Source organism: Panthera pardus, unplaced genomic scaffold (assembly GCF_024362965.1).
Source record: "Panthera pardus isolate Hobbes unplaced genomic scaffold, ASM2436296v1 HiC_scaffold_24, whole genome shotgun sequence".
NCBI lineage: Eukaryota > Metazoa > Chordata > Mammalia > Carnivora > Felidae > Panthera > Panthera pardus.
The window spans coordinates 111,288,104-111,305,716 of record NW_026526810.1 but is presented as its reverse complement, the minus strand read 5'-3'; the positions used below and the strand labels follow the sequence as shown (position 1 = coordinate 111,305,716).

The window sequence follows — 17,613 nt, the reverse complement described above, 5'->3', positions numbered from 1 at the left end:
GCTCATGGCATGGGGGCAAAGGCACTGAAGGGAGGAGGGTGGCTATTAATGGGGAGGGGCACACCTGGTGTCCGTGCAGAAAGAAGGGGCAAGGGCAGGGAGGTGTGTGGGGGAGCCTATTGGCAATAAGCATAGGCTTTGAAGTGAGATAGACCTGGTGTTGCCTCCCAGCTCCGCTACCAACCGGCTAGGTGACCGTGAACGAATCAGTGAACCTCTAAGCCTCAGGCTTCTCCTCTGTAAAATGGGAATAAGAATGGCTCCTACACCTCATGAGACTATTGTGAAGAGTACTCGAGACATGGAAGTGAAGGACTGAGACCAGTATCTAGGAGCCTGCCGAATGCTCAAAGAAATACATAAATGTTAATCGCTCTTGGTAGGAGGCAGGAGCGACAAGAAGAGAAGGCGGGAGGGTGGGATGGATTGCAGGGAGACAATGGAAGCCCTCTCCGAAGAGAAGCCACTGTTACTCTGCAGGAAGCCTGCGTGCCTGCTAACAGCATTGCTGAGGGTGTGGGGAAAAGATCTCATTGTTACATCCACTTTAGGGGGACGCTTCAGCAATATATATTAAATTGCATATATTAAACATTGTAGATTAAAGTAAAAATGCATGCAACCTTTGACCCAGCAATTCCCTCCCTAGTAACATCTCTACGGATATATTTGTACGTGCACAGTGAGTTGCATACGAGGATGTTTGTTCATCACAACTGTAGTTTGTAATAGAAAAAGACCAGAAACAACCCAGAATGTCTGTCATAGGGACTGGCTAAATAAATTATGGTATATCCATACAGTGGGATGGTAGGCAGCTGTGAAATCTGTGTGAACAATATGAACGAGACGCAAGATAAATGAAGTGGGAGAAAAAGCAAGATGCAGGACGGCGTGTGGCTCCCACAAGCTGGTAACTGGTGACCTGAGAGTCGGAGAATGGGGAGATGTGTTTTTCACAACGTGCTTGTTTTAAATACGGTTTATATTTACTGTCTTTTCAAAAAGCACTGTAAAACTAAAGAGCAATAGAGATTTTTTTTTTTCCCCAAATGAATTCTAACTTGAAATCTGAACTCATAGGCAGAGTGGCTCTGGTTGAACTTGGGGTAGGGGTCCAATCCTACTCAGTTCCTTCCTCCTCTCCTCCAAAGGTTTCAAAAGGGTTTGAAGATCATCTAGAATCAGCATTGTCCAACAGGCTTGCTTTCTTTTTCTTTCTTTCTTTCTTTCTTTCTTTCTTTCTTTCTTTCTTTAAATTTTTTAAATGTTTATTTGTTTTTGAGAGAGAGAGAGAGAGAGAGAGAGAGACAGAGCGTGAGCAGTGGAGGGGCAGAGAGAAAAAGAGGGAGACATAGAAGCAGGCTCCAGGCTCTGAGCTATCAGCACAGAGCCTGACAAAGGACCCAAACTCACAAACTGTGAGTTGTGACTTCTGAGCTGAAGTCAGATGCTTAACCGACTGAGCCACCCAGGCGTCCCACAACAGACTTTCTATGATGGTGAAAACGTATGTAGGTCTGCAATGTCCAGTATGGTGGCCGGTAGCTACATGTGGCTCCTGAGCACGGAAATGTGATCATGAAATGAATTTTACATTTTCTTTACATGCGGCTAATGGCTACCTATTTGGGTAGCACAGAAATCTCTTCAAGGGACTACACAACCCAGCTGTCCTAGCCTCCGTCTAAGGAATGACAAACCCAAGACATATCTGCAGTGTATACACAACCTCTTTGCTAGGAGCGGGTGGTGCTGGAACCTTAGAATGCTCCTGGGAAACTTGGTTGTAGAGAAAACTGGAGGTCTTTTCTAGCAGAACCAGAACTGCATCGGACAGAAGCAAGTCAGAGACAGCAGTAGCTCACCTAGATTGCCAGTTCTTTTAGGATGGATCGCCTAAATGACCCTGGAGTCAAAAAGCACATCTGTGGCTTTGAGATCAGTAGTAGTCAGTGCCAGCTGGGAAGAATTTAATAATGCCTTGGTGACCCGAGGCCATGGATTCAGGCATCCGATTTTCAACTATGCACTGGGCACCTATGAAGTGTCAGGCTCTGGAGCAACAGGGAAGCGTAGCCCAGGTCCTGGCATTCAGGCAGCCCACAGTCTCAGGACTGAATTCATAGGGGAGGGCAGATACAGACTGATCCTCCCTCACAAGAGAGCCCAGGCATCAGAGTTTCTAGTACCCTTGGAGTTTGGCTCACAGCTCTCCCCCTTCCAAGGTCTTAGCATGAAAGCACAGGACGGGGCCCCCCAGCCCTTATGCTCAGTGGCTGGTGAAGCATGGAAAGTAGCCGCCAAAGGAATACGTTGAACATTCTCTATCCTTCCCTCTGACTCCATAGCTTGGAAGCCAGGATGGGTCTGAGATCCCCTGGTTTCTTTTTTTTTTTTTTTAATTTTTTTTTAATGTTTATTTTTGAGACAGAGAGAGACAGGATGAACGGGGGAGGGTCACAGAGAGAGGGAGACACAGAATCTGAAACAGGCTCCAGGCTCTGAGCTGTCAGCACAGAGCCCGACGCGGGGCTCGACCCCATGGACCGTGAGATCATGACCTGAGCCGAAGTCAGACACTTAACCGACCGAGCCACCCAGGCGCCCCTGAGATCCCCTAGTTTCTGCTGTATTATTGTCCCAGTCAGCTCCATGGGGGTTGTGATAGCTTTCCTTAAAGTTTCCCTTTAGAGGCTCACAGGACTCTAAATTCACTTGTTTTACTCGAGGCAATTTACACACAGTAAAGCATACAACTCTTAGATGCAAAGCCTGATGAATGTTTATCACACACTCACATACATATAGTCCTGTGTAACCACTACTCCAATCAAGATAGAGAATATTTCCTACACCCCAGAAGGCTCCTCGCGCCCCTTCCCAGCCAATACCCCAAGGTAACCACTGTTCTGACCACTACCACCCCAGATGAGTGTTGTCCATTCTCGAATCATACAGGTATGCACTTCTGTGCCTGCCTTAATTCTCTCCTCATTCTTGTTTGCGAGGTTCATCCATGTTACAGCGTGAAGTACAGTAGTTTGTGTTTTATTGCTGATTGGCATTCCATTGTATAAATATAAGAAAGTTTATTCATTCCCTTGATGGACATTTGGGGTTTTGCCACTTTTTGACTCACATGAATAAAGTGGCTATCAACATTCTTGCACATGTTTTTTGGTGGACGCCAGCACTCATTTCTGTTGGGTATATACCCAGAGGTGGAATGAACAAAGACTGTGTATTCCTCAAGGTCACATAGACCTGGTGACTCCACATTCCCGGCAGTGAGGCTTTAAGGTAGGGATGGGGAGTCAGCTTTGAGAGGCCTCTTGGGGAACTATATGCCCCCACTGGCTGTAGGTGGGGGACAATAGCTATTAGAAAAGAGTCAGGGAGAGAGCCAAAGAAGCATGACATGGTTCTCAAATCAAGGCCACATGACAATGACATCAAAAGTGCGCTACATGAATGGAGGCTGATAGGACAGATGAGCACAGGAAAACAGAAGCCTCTGTTTGGGTGGGTGGGGCATGTATATGGAAGAAGCAAGAACAACTAAAGTTCTCATTAGATTCTGATTTACTTATTTTAATTCACCTCATGGAAAATAAATTTAAGTTCCCCTCTCTCTTTCTGCATTTATTTACATGACCAACAGAGTAAATAAAAGTGTTTTGGTGACCCAGATATCATGTTTACTTCCCAGAGATGATAAAGCTCAGTACGTGCCCCTTGAACATTTCTAGCCCTGCAGAAGTCCCCTTCGAGTTCAGTTCATCCCCTGCAAGGTAACCACTATTCTGACTTCTGTCGTCATAAACTAGTTGTGCCTGTTTCCAAAGTTTACTCACATGGAATCTGACAGTTTATGTCAACATTTACTGAGCATTTATTATGTGTCAAACGATCAAAGTTTCTCATTTGCTCTTTCCAACAACCCCCTTAACTTGAGAGAAAACCAAGTTCAACAAGGTCAAGAATACTGTCTGAGGCCAGGAAACTATTAAGTAGCAGAGCTTGGATCCAGACTAGAGTGATCAACTGTCCCATTAGCAGGACTGTTGCTTCCCCTGGGGACCCCGGAGTCCTAAGCAAACTGGATGGTGAGCCACCCTATTCAGACATGGATTGGACTCAAAAGCTGGGTTCCTTTGGTTTCTTTTGGCTTAAGATTTCATGCAAAGGTGCATATGTTGTTAGCACAATTTCATGGGGAAAGTTCTGTCTCAAAAAAATCTCTGTGATATCAGCTTTTTACTTGGGTTTCTTTCTTGCTTGCTTGCTTGCTTGCTTTCTCTCACTGTCTCTCTTTCTTTCTTGGTTTTGTTTCATTTTAAAGAAAGATTTCATTGAAAGTAGATCTGGGTAGGGCAAGAACAAAATTGTTCTTATTAAAAGGGAAAAAAAAGGGAATTCTAGCATATCAGTCTATCAAACAAGGATTTATTAAGCATCTGTGCATTGAAAAAGAATTTTAAGATAGTCCCTGGCTTCAAGAAGTTTATAATTTACTTGGAGAGTTGAGTATAGTGTAAAGAATAAAATTAGAGGGTAATAAACAGGAATAATGATCACGCACATCTGAGTGTACATCATGCCCTGGGGGGCCTTACATATTCTATCTCATTTAATCCTCACAATATAGCTCTGAGATATGTACTGCTGTCATACCCATTTTGGATGAGGAAATCAGGGCTTGGTGAGGTCAAGTGATTTGCTTAAACAATACACTGAGCTGTTCACTTACTATTTGTAAATGAGTTATACCTCCAGGCAATGTTAACTGAATGGGAAACCACTGAAGATGGGAAAAAATTTTCTTTACCCATCTAGTCTTTTTTTTTTTTAAAGTTTATTTACTCATAATCTCCACACCCAATGTGGGGCTCAAACTCACAACCCGAAAATCCAGAGTCACATGCTCTGCCGACTGAGCCAGCCAGGCGCCCCTCCTCTCCTCTTGAATAAACTATTCCCAATAATTTGGAGCAACATTTTAAAAACATGTGTGTTGGCTTGTTCCATTTTAGTAATTCAGGTCAAAATGCCATTTTTAGCCTCAATGACTTGGGTGCAGATAGGCACAGCTTATGGCAGGCCACTGGGCCACGGGCCACAGGGCCACGGCAACCTGCTTGGCCCCATAGCCCGGCTCCAGTCTTCTTGCTGCAGTCAGTCCTGCCAGGCATGTACAAGGCTACCTGTCCCCTGAGTCCTCAAGGCCAGCTTCACCACCTCCCCCATCACACCCCAAACCTTATCCCTTCAGTCCCCAGCCTGCCCCGTCACCCATCTCTGCTTTCCAGGTTTGCGGGCCTCCACCCAGAGGCACCTTCATCATTCGTTCCTGACATGTCGACTTTCATTTTCCTAGGACGAACCTCATCTGACAATCTCCTGCCCATATTTCTAAGCTCTCTGGGTCTCGCTGGGCTATTTCTCTGTCCTCTCTGGGGTTTGGAACACCAATCATCTGCAGGTTTCATTAGCATGCTGTTTACCCCTGTCTTTCAGATCATTAATGAAGATGCGTAGTGAGACACCAATCCTCGCGGCCCCCACCACGTGCCCCCTCCCATGCCCCCGCGCTGCTGGAATCATTATCCTTCCTGGCGTGACAGGGTCAGAACCAAACCAATTTGCATCAATCTTTGGTGATGTTGTGAGGTGTCGCTTGCCCTGCAATCCTCACGTTGTAACAACTGCTTCGGCTGTCTGTTCTGGCATGTTCCCCTCTCCTTTGGAGGGCTGACCAGACCTGGCCACCCCTCCTCTTCAGGCTGAAAGCCCCTCACAGTCAGGCAGGATTCGGGGCTGTGTGTGGCTGATATTTTCCCTTTGTTCTGCTATCCTGAACTGGGCAGAAAGGAGCACCTCTCTGGGAAACAGGATGGACAAGGGCACATACTGGTGACCTGGAGGGGGAGGCAGGTGTCTCAGGCACAGAGTTTTTCTTACTCATCATGACATCTGTTTCTGTTGAAGGAAAATGAGGACCAAGGCTCCCAAAGGCCCTGCAAGGCCTAGTCGGATGCCTGGGCCTGTGTATTCCAGGTGCCTGGGTCTGGGGTGGATGAGCCATTTCTTGAGGACAAAGTTTGCTCTTCTGCATGATTTTCCTGTCACCTGGCTCGATACTTTCATCCCTTCTTTATCAGTGTTCCATGGCTCTGCTTCCCGTCTCGCAGGGAAACGGACCAGACACACACTTGTTCCCAATAAAGGTGACAACCGCCCCCTGCACACCCCCTGTGTCCCTCAGACCCCAACCTGCACAGAAGACATTTCATTTTCTTTCCTGAGGGTGCAGCGCCTCTCTGCCTGGTGGTGTGGGATGAAAATAGAGGAGTCTCGTTCCAGAGCGCCCTGTCCCATGCCTACTCCTGGCTCCTAGGTCCTCTTTTTCTTCCTTCTCTCCCAGTTGGGAAGAGGAAAATGAGCAGGAAGAAAGCAGTGAAGGAAACTCTCACAAGCACAAGGTCTGAGATAATGTTTGGCATGCCTCAGAGCTGGGGAAATTTCAGCCTTAAGAGTCCACAGCAAAATTCGGTGAGGTAAATTTTTCTGTGTGGGGGTGAGCTGAGGAAAAAGAGCTATTTTGCAACACTGAACATGTACTGAGAGAACATTTCTCTGTTCCTGAGCAAAGGCTCTGTGGCGTGTGAGGAAGGCTGGGCCCTGGGACTAAGTGTGTTTAGGGTACAAGTCATTTCATTTATATTATGTGTGATGGAGTAGGGTCTGGGGCAGGGCTGGATGCTCAGTAGGTGCTCAGTAAATACTTCGAGGTTTACAGATTGACAGACATTTTCATACACAGGAACAAACTTCATTACTATAAACAAATGTCATTGGTGAGCTCTGTGTGTCCGCACGTACATGTGCATGTTAAATAGGCTGGGTGGATAGGCAGGACCTTTGAAGCCCTCTATCCTCAGCTCCAGAGGCTTCCCCTCCCATATTATAAACACAACACATGCTTCTGTAAAGAGTCTGGAAATGTAGGAAAAAAATATTACCCACAATCCTCTAATCAGGCAGCAAGTACTGTTAACACCTTGGTCTATTTCCTTTCAATTTCCCCTCCCCCCATATTGGACATCATTTTGCATTTATAATTTTACATCTTGCTGTTTTCACTTACCCTTATGACAAACCATTTCTTCCATGGAATTAGAGCCTTTTTGCAAACGTACTAACTGGCTGCATAGAAGTTCGCTATGTGAATGTACCATAATTTAATCGATAGCTCGAGGTATGAAGGACCTTTGGGCCAGCTGGTTTGAGGCAAGTGGCACTGTGAGAAAAGCAAGGGATGAGGGTCAGCCAGTAAGAAGGTAGAGGCAGTGTGACAGCAGAGACAGATGGAGGGGAGCAGGAGGCCAAGGAAGAAGTTCTGGGGAGCTTGCTTTCCCATGAACCACCCCATTCCTCAGAGACCATTCATGGTTCTGACCCCTGCACATCCCTCGTGGCCCTGCCTAGGGCTTTGATGGTGGCCGTAGCCAATGCTTCTCATTTCCACTCAGCCTAAAGTCACTGACTTTTCCAACCTGACTCTTCTCAGCTGCTCCTTTGTGTGAAGCCGCTGGCTCAGGCCGCTTGGCTCCTGGGGCTTGGCTGTATCCGGGAAGGGCCTGGGATGTGACCTTCAGCCCTGCTTGACCCCGAGGCCCCAGGCTGCAGAGTCAGGTCAGGCTGATTGCTCTCCATGGGCTCCCAAAGAGGCAAAGCTGAGAGGAGGCTGCTAGGGGGGAGCCCAGGCCCAAGTGAAACCTGCTCAGTCCTAGGAAGGGAGTATCTGAAAGAAGGATGGAGGGATTGGGGTAGGGATGGGGTGAGGAGAGGGGGAAGAACAAGACAGAGAAGAGCATTCCTGTGTAGTAACTGGAATAGTACGAGTGCCCAGCAACTGTTAGGACCATCAAGACTAGTGAAGCACAATGAGCTGAGGCTAATGCCGACCTCAGTGTCAGCTCAGAAATCTGCCACTGACTGTCACACAGAACACCTTTTCCTTCCCTTGTTCGTTAGCAATAAATAGTCTTCAATGCCACCGTCTGCAGAGTCAACAGTGGTATTTGCTGCGTGTCCGTGCCAGCACCGGCTGCCCCAGCGGGTGGAAGGATGGGGGCAAGAGTATTCAGTGAACTGTCAGCCCTCCTGAAGAGTGAGAGAAATGGGTTCTCTGCTTAGCCTATTTCAACGATTCAACATAACCAAAAGTTACTGTATGTTCCCTGTAAGACATGCCAATTTTTACCAAATGTGAGTATAATAAAATAATTAAATAATACACTGAATCCAGTTTTAAAGATCTATCCATCAAGCTCTTATATAACGGGGAAGATAGGACCGAGTACTGTTCTAAACACTTCCAAGTACTAATTTCATCTCTACAGTGACCCTAGGAGTCAGATGCTATTGTTGGACCCACTCTATAAGTGGGTAAACTAAGGCACAGAGAGATTAGGCAATTTACTCATGGCCACATGGCTAGCAGATGGCAAAAATAGGATTTGGACCCAGGCAGTCGGACATCAGGGTGTATGCCCTTATGCATAATGCTTGCCTGCCTCTTTAAAGTAGAAAAGGCCCCAAGGACAGCTGTGGCACAGAGAGAAGTGACTTGTATGACCACACCCCGCCTCTCTCTCAAGATCCAAGCTCTTACCTTAGACTAACAAAGTTATGAACACTGAGTATCATGGTGCAATTCATACTTCCAACAAATTCTTATTAAGCGCTTATTATGTGCCAGCTACTATCCTAAGCTCTGTTTATAACCAAAGAAGCTGTAAGAGACTGAACAAATTTGGATCAGATTCTTTGACATCTCCTAAAAGTTACTTAAAAAGTCAAATCTTATTGTTACCTCTGTGTGTCGCAGACAGGGAAGATGGAAAAACAACAAAGTAACTCTGATTACTTGAGCTTTCTGGCTCCTTGGATTCTAGATAATGGTTTTCTGGTATTGGAGGTCACTTTCAGAAGCATCGAGTATAGATCAAAACAGAAAACAGAGAGCAGGAGAAGATGAAAATATGTGTGAGTCAAACTCGGCTCAGAGCTCGAGTTTAATTGAGATTCCAAACTGCCACTCTCCCCTGCATTCCTTTGTCCCTGGCTATGACCAAGTTCATGGCTGTATCACCCCTCGTAATCCCCATAATGGGCTGTAGTCCTGGGGGAGCAATTTCTGTTTATTAAGTAGCCAACTTCTGAGCCATATGGAGTGTGGCCAGTTGTGGCTTCTTGCCCTGGCAGTTGATGAGCCACTTTTCTGTTTTGAAAAACAGGGATCTTTCAGGAGAGAGAACGGGGATAGAAAGCAGGGGCTATGGGAGAGCCAAAGACCCAGAAGCGATGGGTGCTGGAAGCGAGGGCTCCTTCCAGGTCATGAGCTCTCTGAGAGCAGAATGCACATGGAGGTGCCTGGCCAGCCTTGAGATCATGCACTACAGGTGTATAGGCCTTCAATGCAGGGCCAGGGATGGTGCCACAGTTATAGCTGTCCACGATGCCACCAGTGGGGACATGTGGGAGTGGGGATGAGGAGACCAAAAGGGAACAATAGGCAAGAGGTGGTGAATGAACAGGGCGAGGCAAGTAGCAGAGGGTGGGTCTCTCCAGAGGTTCTGGAATTCTCAGCACTTGCAGACAGCCGCCCAGGCAATGGGACCAGGCTGCACCCAGAGCAGTTCTCTCAAACCAACGGCCTCTTCGCTCTCTGCCCACAGCCCCAGCGTCTGCCTTTTGGAGTCAGGGAGACATTGCAGCAGCTGCTTAGCTGTTTAGACACCCTGTCCCCTCAGTGTGTCCCCCCTCCCCCTGGCATCTGTCCTCTGGTTAGAGTTGTGTGAAGCGGAAGACAATTTGGGGCTTATTAGTGTCCCAGGGAGACATGTAACTTGTGTTGCTGGGACCCAAACAGCAAGAGTCTTAGCGGCAAACTCCAGCCGAGAAAAGACTGAGGAATTGTCTCACCTAATTACAGGGAATGGCCCTCTTTGTGTTTGTGATTCGGTACGGTTGTCCGATCGCTTTTGATCGCTTTTCTCCATTTGCTGGCTCAGGCCATGCTGGAATTGTGCTAATTAGAAGAGAAATGGACAGAGTGATCCTGTCAGCCCTGGTTACTGGTGGGGACAAAGCGGAATATTATTCTGAGGCAGTGTTTTGTGAGGGCCCTTCTTCCAGCTCTCATTAGGAGGAAGGGGCCCACAGGAGGGGAAGGTTCCGAATGCCTGGCCTGGCTAATGGAGCATTGGGGTGTTCGTGTGCTAATTAACAGGCTCTGCCAGCACTTGAGCCAACCATGAGCCTCCCGGCTGCACCTGGTGCCACCTGAAGCCCCCAAATGACCCTGCTCGTGAAGAAAAAGTGTTGGGCAAAGAGTGGGAAGGCTGGTGGCCTCTTTGGGCACAGCCGGGGACACATCTCCAAAGTGCCAAAAAGCCTACACAGGTAGGGAAAGTCAGTTTCAGGTCAGTCAGAACTTACAAACTCGGAGAGGCCACTCTTTGGGGTGGGGGCTACAAGGCTCTCTGGTGAAATGAAGCCCACGCAGGGGCCTTATAGCTGGCAGAGGATGAAGAGAAACTGGAGGACATAACCAAATGCTCGTAGGTAGATTTTGTGTAGAAGTTGAAAGCTGGTAAGAAATCATGTCCTGTGACCACTGGGACCACCCATTCACCTCAGTCCACCAGCCCATTTCCTCCCTTCCTGTTCTGCCTGTTTCTTTTCTGTGATGCCTGAATCCTGGAGGAAACAGAGGGCCCAGAGCATCGCACTGGGAAGGTAATTTCTCGGTTTCATTGCAAAGCTCCTGTGAAAGTCCAAACACCCTTCATAAGTGTAGAGGCAATGGAATGACTCACCAGCTCTGTTTTCGTGGCCCGGAAGCCAGAGGAGCTCCAGTAAGCTGCAGCTGGAGGGCCACAAACAAGCAGCAGTTACCAAGTGTCCATTTAAAAAATATGACAAATGGGTAACAAAAAGATAAAGAAAAATTAATAATGGCATCTTGTTATTAATACAGTTAATAGCCTGTGAACTTTTAGTGCTCTAATGATGGAAGGAAGGCCAAGCAAGTCAGCAGAGGCCAAGAATCTGAGCCTGAAGTGAGCAAGAAGCAGTAAGACGGTTGATGAGCAAAGACTTGAATAAGAATTTGGAAATGCGCCTCCACGCACCGATGCTATTCTTTTCAAGACAGTGCTGCTCAGTCAACAACAGGTGCTTCTACAGGGAAGGCATTCAGAATGGCAAAGGGAAAGGCAAAACCAACCTGTGGGCAAATGATACATAATTGTTTACTGGGAAAATACTCTCTAAAGATTTAATTTTTTTTCATTTTTTAAAAATGTTTATTTATTTTTGAGAGAGAAAGACAGGGCACGAGTAGGGGAGGGGCAGAGAGAGGGAGGGACAGAGAGAATCCGAAGCAGGCTCCAGGCTCTGAGTTGTCAGCACAGAGCCCGACGCAGGGCTTGAACTCATGAACCGTGAGATCATGACCTGAGCCGAAGTTGGACACTTAACCGACTGAGCCACTTCAGGCACCCCACTTTCTATAAAGATTTAGGACAGAACAGTCTGAATGCTGTCTCCGTTGTCAGTCAGCCAGCCAGCCGTGCTTTTCCAGATCAAAGAAACTTACTGCCCACCCAGTTGTTTTCTTGGAAATCAATGATGAGCCAATGATGCCACGCAATTTACTTCTCTCAAACAGAATGTTTCTCTAAAAGGGCATGATGCTTTGCTCTATGGCAGGTAAACTATCAATGGGGGACAGCACTTGTACAAATACTTGCTCTTCTCTAGTTCTTGAGCGGAGTTGAAAAGGAAGTCACGCTAAGAGTTTTAGGAGGTGGCAGAGAAATATTTGTTTTCAGCCCATCATGTATAATTGGAAGTCCACAGGCAGGTATTGACCCCTCCGGTTCAAAGAAGACACAGAGGAATAACTAGATATGCACTCAGATCACTTAAATATAAGGCTAGGTTGGGAAGAGTTGTAAGGATGTTATACATAAATGTTGTAGGATTGCAGGGAGAAGGGGAAGGATTATTTCCAGCTGGTTCATCAGGTGTTAATAGGAAGGGTAGGTTTGATATGTGCAAAAGGGATTCGAGACTTTCTAGGAACTCAAATGGCATGAGCAAAGGCACTCAAGTGAGGAAGTGGGAATTGTTCAGATTAACTGGAACCGAGACTTCATATATTGGAGAAGAGAGTTGATTAGGATTACATGCAGAGAGTTTTAAATGCCAGGATAAGAGATCCAGACTTTATTATTTGACATGAGGAGGTATTAAAGGTTTTTAAGGAGTACTTTAAGGAGTTGAGAGGCACCTGGCTGGCTCAGTTGGAGAAGCGTGTGACTCTTGATCTTTGGGTTGTGAGTTTCGGCCCCATGTTGGGTGCCAAGATTACTTAAACAAAACTTAAAAAAAAATACTTTAAGGAGTTGAGTAGTAATGAGCTTGGATGGCTGGCAGAATAGACTGGAAGCCGGGAGACCAAGTAGTAGATGGTCATAAAGCTCCACACCACCCACTGTGATATTAAAGGGGAAACCAGCAGGTTATTTATCATTACAGTTGTACTTTCTTTTTTTTTTTTTTAATTTTTTTTTTGTTGTTGTTTATTTATTTTTGAGACAGAGAGAGACAGAGCATGAACGGGGGAGGGTCAGAGAGAGAGGGAGACACAGAATCTGAAACAGGCTCCAGGCTCTGAGCTGTCAGCACAGAGGCCGACGCGGGGCTTGAACTCACGGACCGCGAGATCATGACCTGAGCCGAAGTCGGACGCTTAACCGACTGAGCCACCCAGGCGCCCCCCTTTTTTTTTTTTAATTTTTTTTTTTTAACGCAGTTGTACTTTCTGATGAAGCGTATGCTTTAAATATGCAACGTGGCCCTTTGAAGAAAAACTCACTCTCCTATAAAAGGGACGTATTTATTATGACAACACAGAAACCATCATATACAAAGCACAGTCGTCTAACACCCTGAAGCGCGCGCGCGCGCGCGCGCGCGCGCACACACACACACACACACACACACACAACTATACATCAATTTATAATATCAATATAAAAATACATCATTAACATTTCTAAGGACGACAAATACAAAACCAATAAATATCGCAATTCTAAAACATCTACTTACATTAAGTGCTGGTGAATAAGATGACAGTAAAAGAAAGGCCAAAGCAGACCAGAAAACCAACTACAAAGCCTCGGGTTACAGACCTGAGTTGGTTTTGGGGAGGTATCCTCATATTCTCCATATATTTTTCAATTTCCCCAAGCACTTAAAAGTGCCTGATGTCATCAACTCTCAAAAACAGAGCAAAGGAAGAATGTGACGTTATGGCACTGTTTTTTGTCTTCCCCTCCCCTCCCTTCCCACTCTCTATTTCTCCCTCTCCCACTTCAACCGTATTTAGAGGAAAAAGGAATGCCAATAATAAGCTTAACTTAAAATCTATGCCTCTCCAGACTGAATTTCTATATCGCATCCAGGCAGAATGTCTTTTCTCATACTTACCCTTTGTGACTTGTGTTCAGTTTGTCTCCCTTATCAATACATAAAATTGCATGGATGGCAAAAATGAGAGAAAAAAATCCAACACTAATTCTAGCATGGGAAACAAGACACAAATGCCAGAAATAGTTAACGGACCAGATATTAAACTGAACAGTGCTGTACCCTAGCACAGACACTCAGGACCAACAGTTCACCCACAACTTTCCTTGTATCCAAACACCATCAGACAACTGCCACATGGATGTTCTCTGCATGAAGTTTGGGAAACCTCATGTACTTCACAGAACATTAGAGGCTGGGGGCTGCCTTATAAGACAAAATATGGAGAACGTGTGTAATCAATTTTACGCATGGGTTAGGTTTTCAGGTTTTAACACAGGGACAGATGACTGGCAAAGAGCTCCATAAGAGTTGTATTTAAGTCAGGAAATTCTCCCTTTCCTTTCATGTGTGTGTGTGTGTGTGTTTCTGTTACATTGGTGAAATATCCGATACGTGCCACGAGAGGGGACAAGGGGACAAAACACTGCCACCGTTCCACAGTACATTCCTTTCACGTCAATTAGAGTTTCTAGTTTTTCATCAAATGGGAACTCCTGCAAACAACCTTCTTCTCCTACCTTTTAGGCCATACTGAATCTTGTTTGAAATTGTAACAGATTAGCTAGAACTCAAAAGTCCTTTCTTTCATCTTTAACTCAGTCTTTGAGGTCTAGAATCCAACACAACCTTGTATGAGCCTTTCACTAGCTAATCCCAGTAGGGACTTGATACACAGGGATCCCCTTTTCCTAGAATCAGAATGGATGGTGGGGAATGAAAGGCACTGGGGGATGGGGTTATAGTAGGAGGTACAGAACTTTTAAAGCAGGTGTGCATTTCAAAAAGATTCTGGCTTCTCCAGCTAGGGATTCTTGGAACCCAGTATATACTGGAGAGTTCACAGGTCAGGTTGCCTGGTCTGTTTCAGAATCTGATTGGTCTCTTGGTCTCCTCACCATAAATACTTCCTAAGATATCAAGTACAAGTCAAAAGAACCCATCCAAACAACGTGTTCACAATTGACTTTGCCATCACCAAATCAAATCAATTGTAAGATCCTGGGGCTCCTGACCGACTTCTTCAAACAAGAGAGCAGCACTTTGACCTTTAAGGATGATACGCCCCCTGGTGTTCCCCACATCCAAGGCTGAGCCGGTCAAAGTCTGGAAGCTGATTGAATAACTGCACTTGATCCTTCTGTAGAGAATCTGTAAAGCAGATTCCTCTCTTGCCGCCGAATGTCCTCCGAGACGCAGAATGTCAGGAACAGGGGGAGAGGGTCAGTCCTGGAGGTGTACCCTCCGGCCTCTCGCCAGGAAGCAGAGAGTTGCACATCGTCACAGCTGCACTGGGAGGGGAGCATGGTTCCGGTCCCCGGGACATCCTGTCCACAAGCAGCTGCTACTTCTTGGGCTTCTCCAGAATGTTGAGAAATTTCCCCCTTGTCATCTCTCTGGCTGGAATCACAACAAATGGAAGATCAATGAAAACCCAAAATCTGGAAAGGAGATCTCAGGAAAATGTAATTTAAAAATGCAGGTTGATTTAAATTGTATACAAAGGTGTGACCATAACAGACTCAGTCACCACTAACCTCCAAAAAGAGGTTAAGATGAACAACTACTAATTACTAAAACTGTACAAAGCTCTTCTGAAGCTGACAATTGCTAGAAGACACAGGCCAACCAGGGAAGACTTTATCATCTACCTTTAAAAAAAAATCCCTAGGGAGGGGCGCCTGGGTGGCTCAGTAGGTTAAACCTTGGACTCGTTTTCAGCTTAGGTCACTATCTCAGTTTGTGGGATCAAGCCCTGCATTGGGCTCTGTGCTGACAGTGCAGAGCCTGCTTGGGATATTCTCTCTCTCTCTCTCTCTCTCTCTCCCCCCTCTCAACCCAGCTTGCGTGCACTCTCCCCCTCCCAAATAAATAAATAAATTTTTAAAAAGTCTCCAGGGAATTCCTCTAAACCTACCTCTCTCTCAAGAATGTAACCTAATAGGGGTGCCTGGATGGCTCAGTTAGTTGGGCGTCTGACTGCGGCTCAGGTCATGATCTCACAGCTTGTGAGTTCAAGCCCCGCATTGGGTTCTGTGCTGACACCTCGGAGACGGGAGCCTGCTTCGGATTCTGTGTCTCTCTCTCTCTCTCTCTGCCCCTCCCCGCTCACACTCTGTGTGTCTTTCTCTCTCCAAAAATAAATAAAAACATTAAAAAAAAAAAAAAAAAGAATGTAACCTAATACTCATGTTCACTATGTCAGGGGGTTTGCTCTTGGAGACTACAATCCAACCAAGATTAGAGTCTTCTTTGGATTGTTGGTCTCTGGACATTTATAATCTCAAATCAAAATGAGAGATCATTTACCCCATCTCCCAGCAGTGGTAGTCCCTGGATGCTGTAGTATAACGGAGTTTATATTCCCTCAGTGCAGTTCATCTGTGGATGGTGTAATAAAGTCGGGTTTATAGAGCTTTGGTCTTCTCTCTCTTGGCATTGTCAGTCCTTAGATATTTAATATAGCCAGGCAAGGTTTATGTGTCTTTCTCTGACTTTCAGCACCATCAATCTTTGAATGCTGTAGTTACAAGAGGGTTTATACAGCTACTTTCCTACATATGAGGCTTCGAAATGAAAGTAAAACATTTCTCAATTACAAGGGCCACTCCAGAAGCCCGCTGTTTTAGCTCCGTCAAGCAAATCCTCAAAAAGCGTATGTATTATAATACCCCCTTCATCCTCATCCCCACAAAATTGTCTTTTGGGATCTCTTAAATAGATTTAGCAGTGCTTAAAGTGTCCAATGGTTGGTCGTGGAGGCCAGAAGTCTTCTGCAACCATGCAGTGGGCACACAGCAGGGCTGTGCCTGTGGCCTCCTAAGAATATGTCCCCATCCCGGCCAATCAGTGAGGTGGCTGGAGAGGCACCTGAAGAATGAGAAGGACCTTCACCCTAGCCTCTTTGCTGCTTTATTTAAGCCCAGAGATGGTGCTAGATGAATGGGCTCTACTCCCCCTCCCTACTAACATTTAGTAGTTCCTGGTTTATTTGTACAACAGAGAAATAAAACAATACAAACTCTGTAGCCATAGGAAAGCTTCTGGTAACTGCAGTCCATATATTCCTCATCTCTCACAAATTCTGGAGCTCCCACGAAGGGAAAGGAAATCCCATTACCTAGGAATGGAAGCCCCAGTGCTTCCATTCCCCATGTGCCCATTCTTCCATTCCCCATGTGCCCATAAATCCTGGCTCAAATCAAACTTCCTTGGTGGATTTATACCAAACCCTATACCTACAAAGTAACTGTAAGACCTGCAAGTATTTGTTTATATGCTTGTCTTCTTGCACTAAAGGTTAAGAATTGGGGGCGGAGACTCTGTTCCACTATTCTTATTTATTTTTATTTATTTTATTTTTAGAGAGCGAGAATGCACGAGCGGGAGAAAGGGGCAAAGGGAGAGAATTTTAAGCAGGCTCCACGCTCAGCTCAGAGCCCAATGCGGGGCTGGATTCCATGACCATGGAATGATGACCTGAGCCGAAATCAAGAGCCGGACGGACACTCAACCGAATGAGCCACCCAGGCGCCCCTCGTTATTCTTTCTATTACCAGCAGCTAGTACAGAGCTAGACCTAGTATCTGCTAAATAAATGTTGGCTGGGTGAACGATAATATATAAAAGAACTATTCCAAGTAGGAACACAAAAATGTTAGTTTCCTTCCTTTCTAGAGGCAAACAGTAAGACTTGTTAATCGCCCTCAGTGCTTCATTCTCTCCACTGTGGGATTTTTTTTTCTTCTAAATTTACCTTACTTATTTGGCAAGAAAAATAATTTCCTTTGATGGAAGTAATGCCAGATTAATGGAGAGATGAAGGTGGGGGGCAAGGACTAACTACCCTAGAGAAGTCCTAACAAGTACTTTCTTGCCCAGGGGAGGCAGCATGGACTTCTTTCAGATAACACGAGACCTGAACTCAGTTTAAGTTCCAGC

General features: G+C 45.9%; 1 protein-coding gene across 1 annotated transcript in view; it reads right to left on the bottom strand.

Annotated features, from left to right (window-relative positions):
* Nucleotides 1-12,917: 12,917 nt before the first annotated feature.
* LIN52 (lin-52 DREAM MuvB core complex component) overlaps nucleotides 12,918-17,613 on the bottom strand; it is a 110,108-nt gene continuing 105,412 nt past the window's right edge. The window contains exon 6 of the mRNA XM_019427133.2: nucleotides 12,918-15,072. Within this exon, the coding sequence (XP_019282678.1) occupies nucleotides 15,017-15,072 (56 nt within the window). The 3' untranslated portion in view covers nucleotides 12,918-15,016. The remainder of the gene's footprint in view (nucleotides 15,073-17,613) is intronic.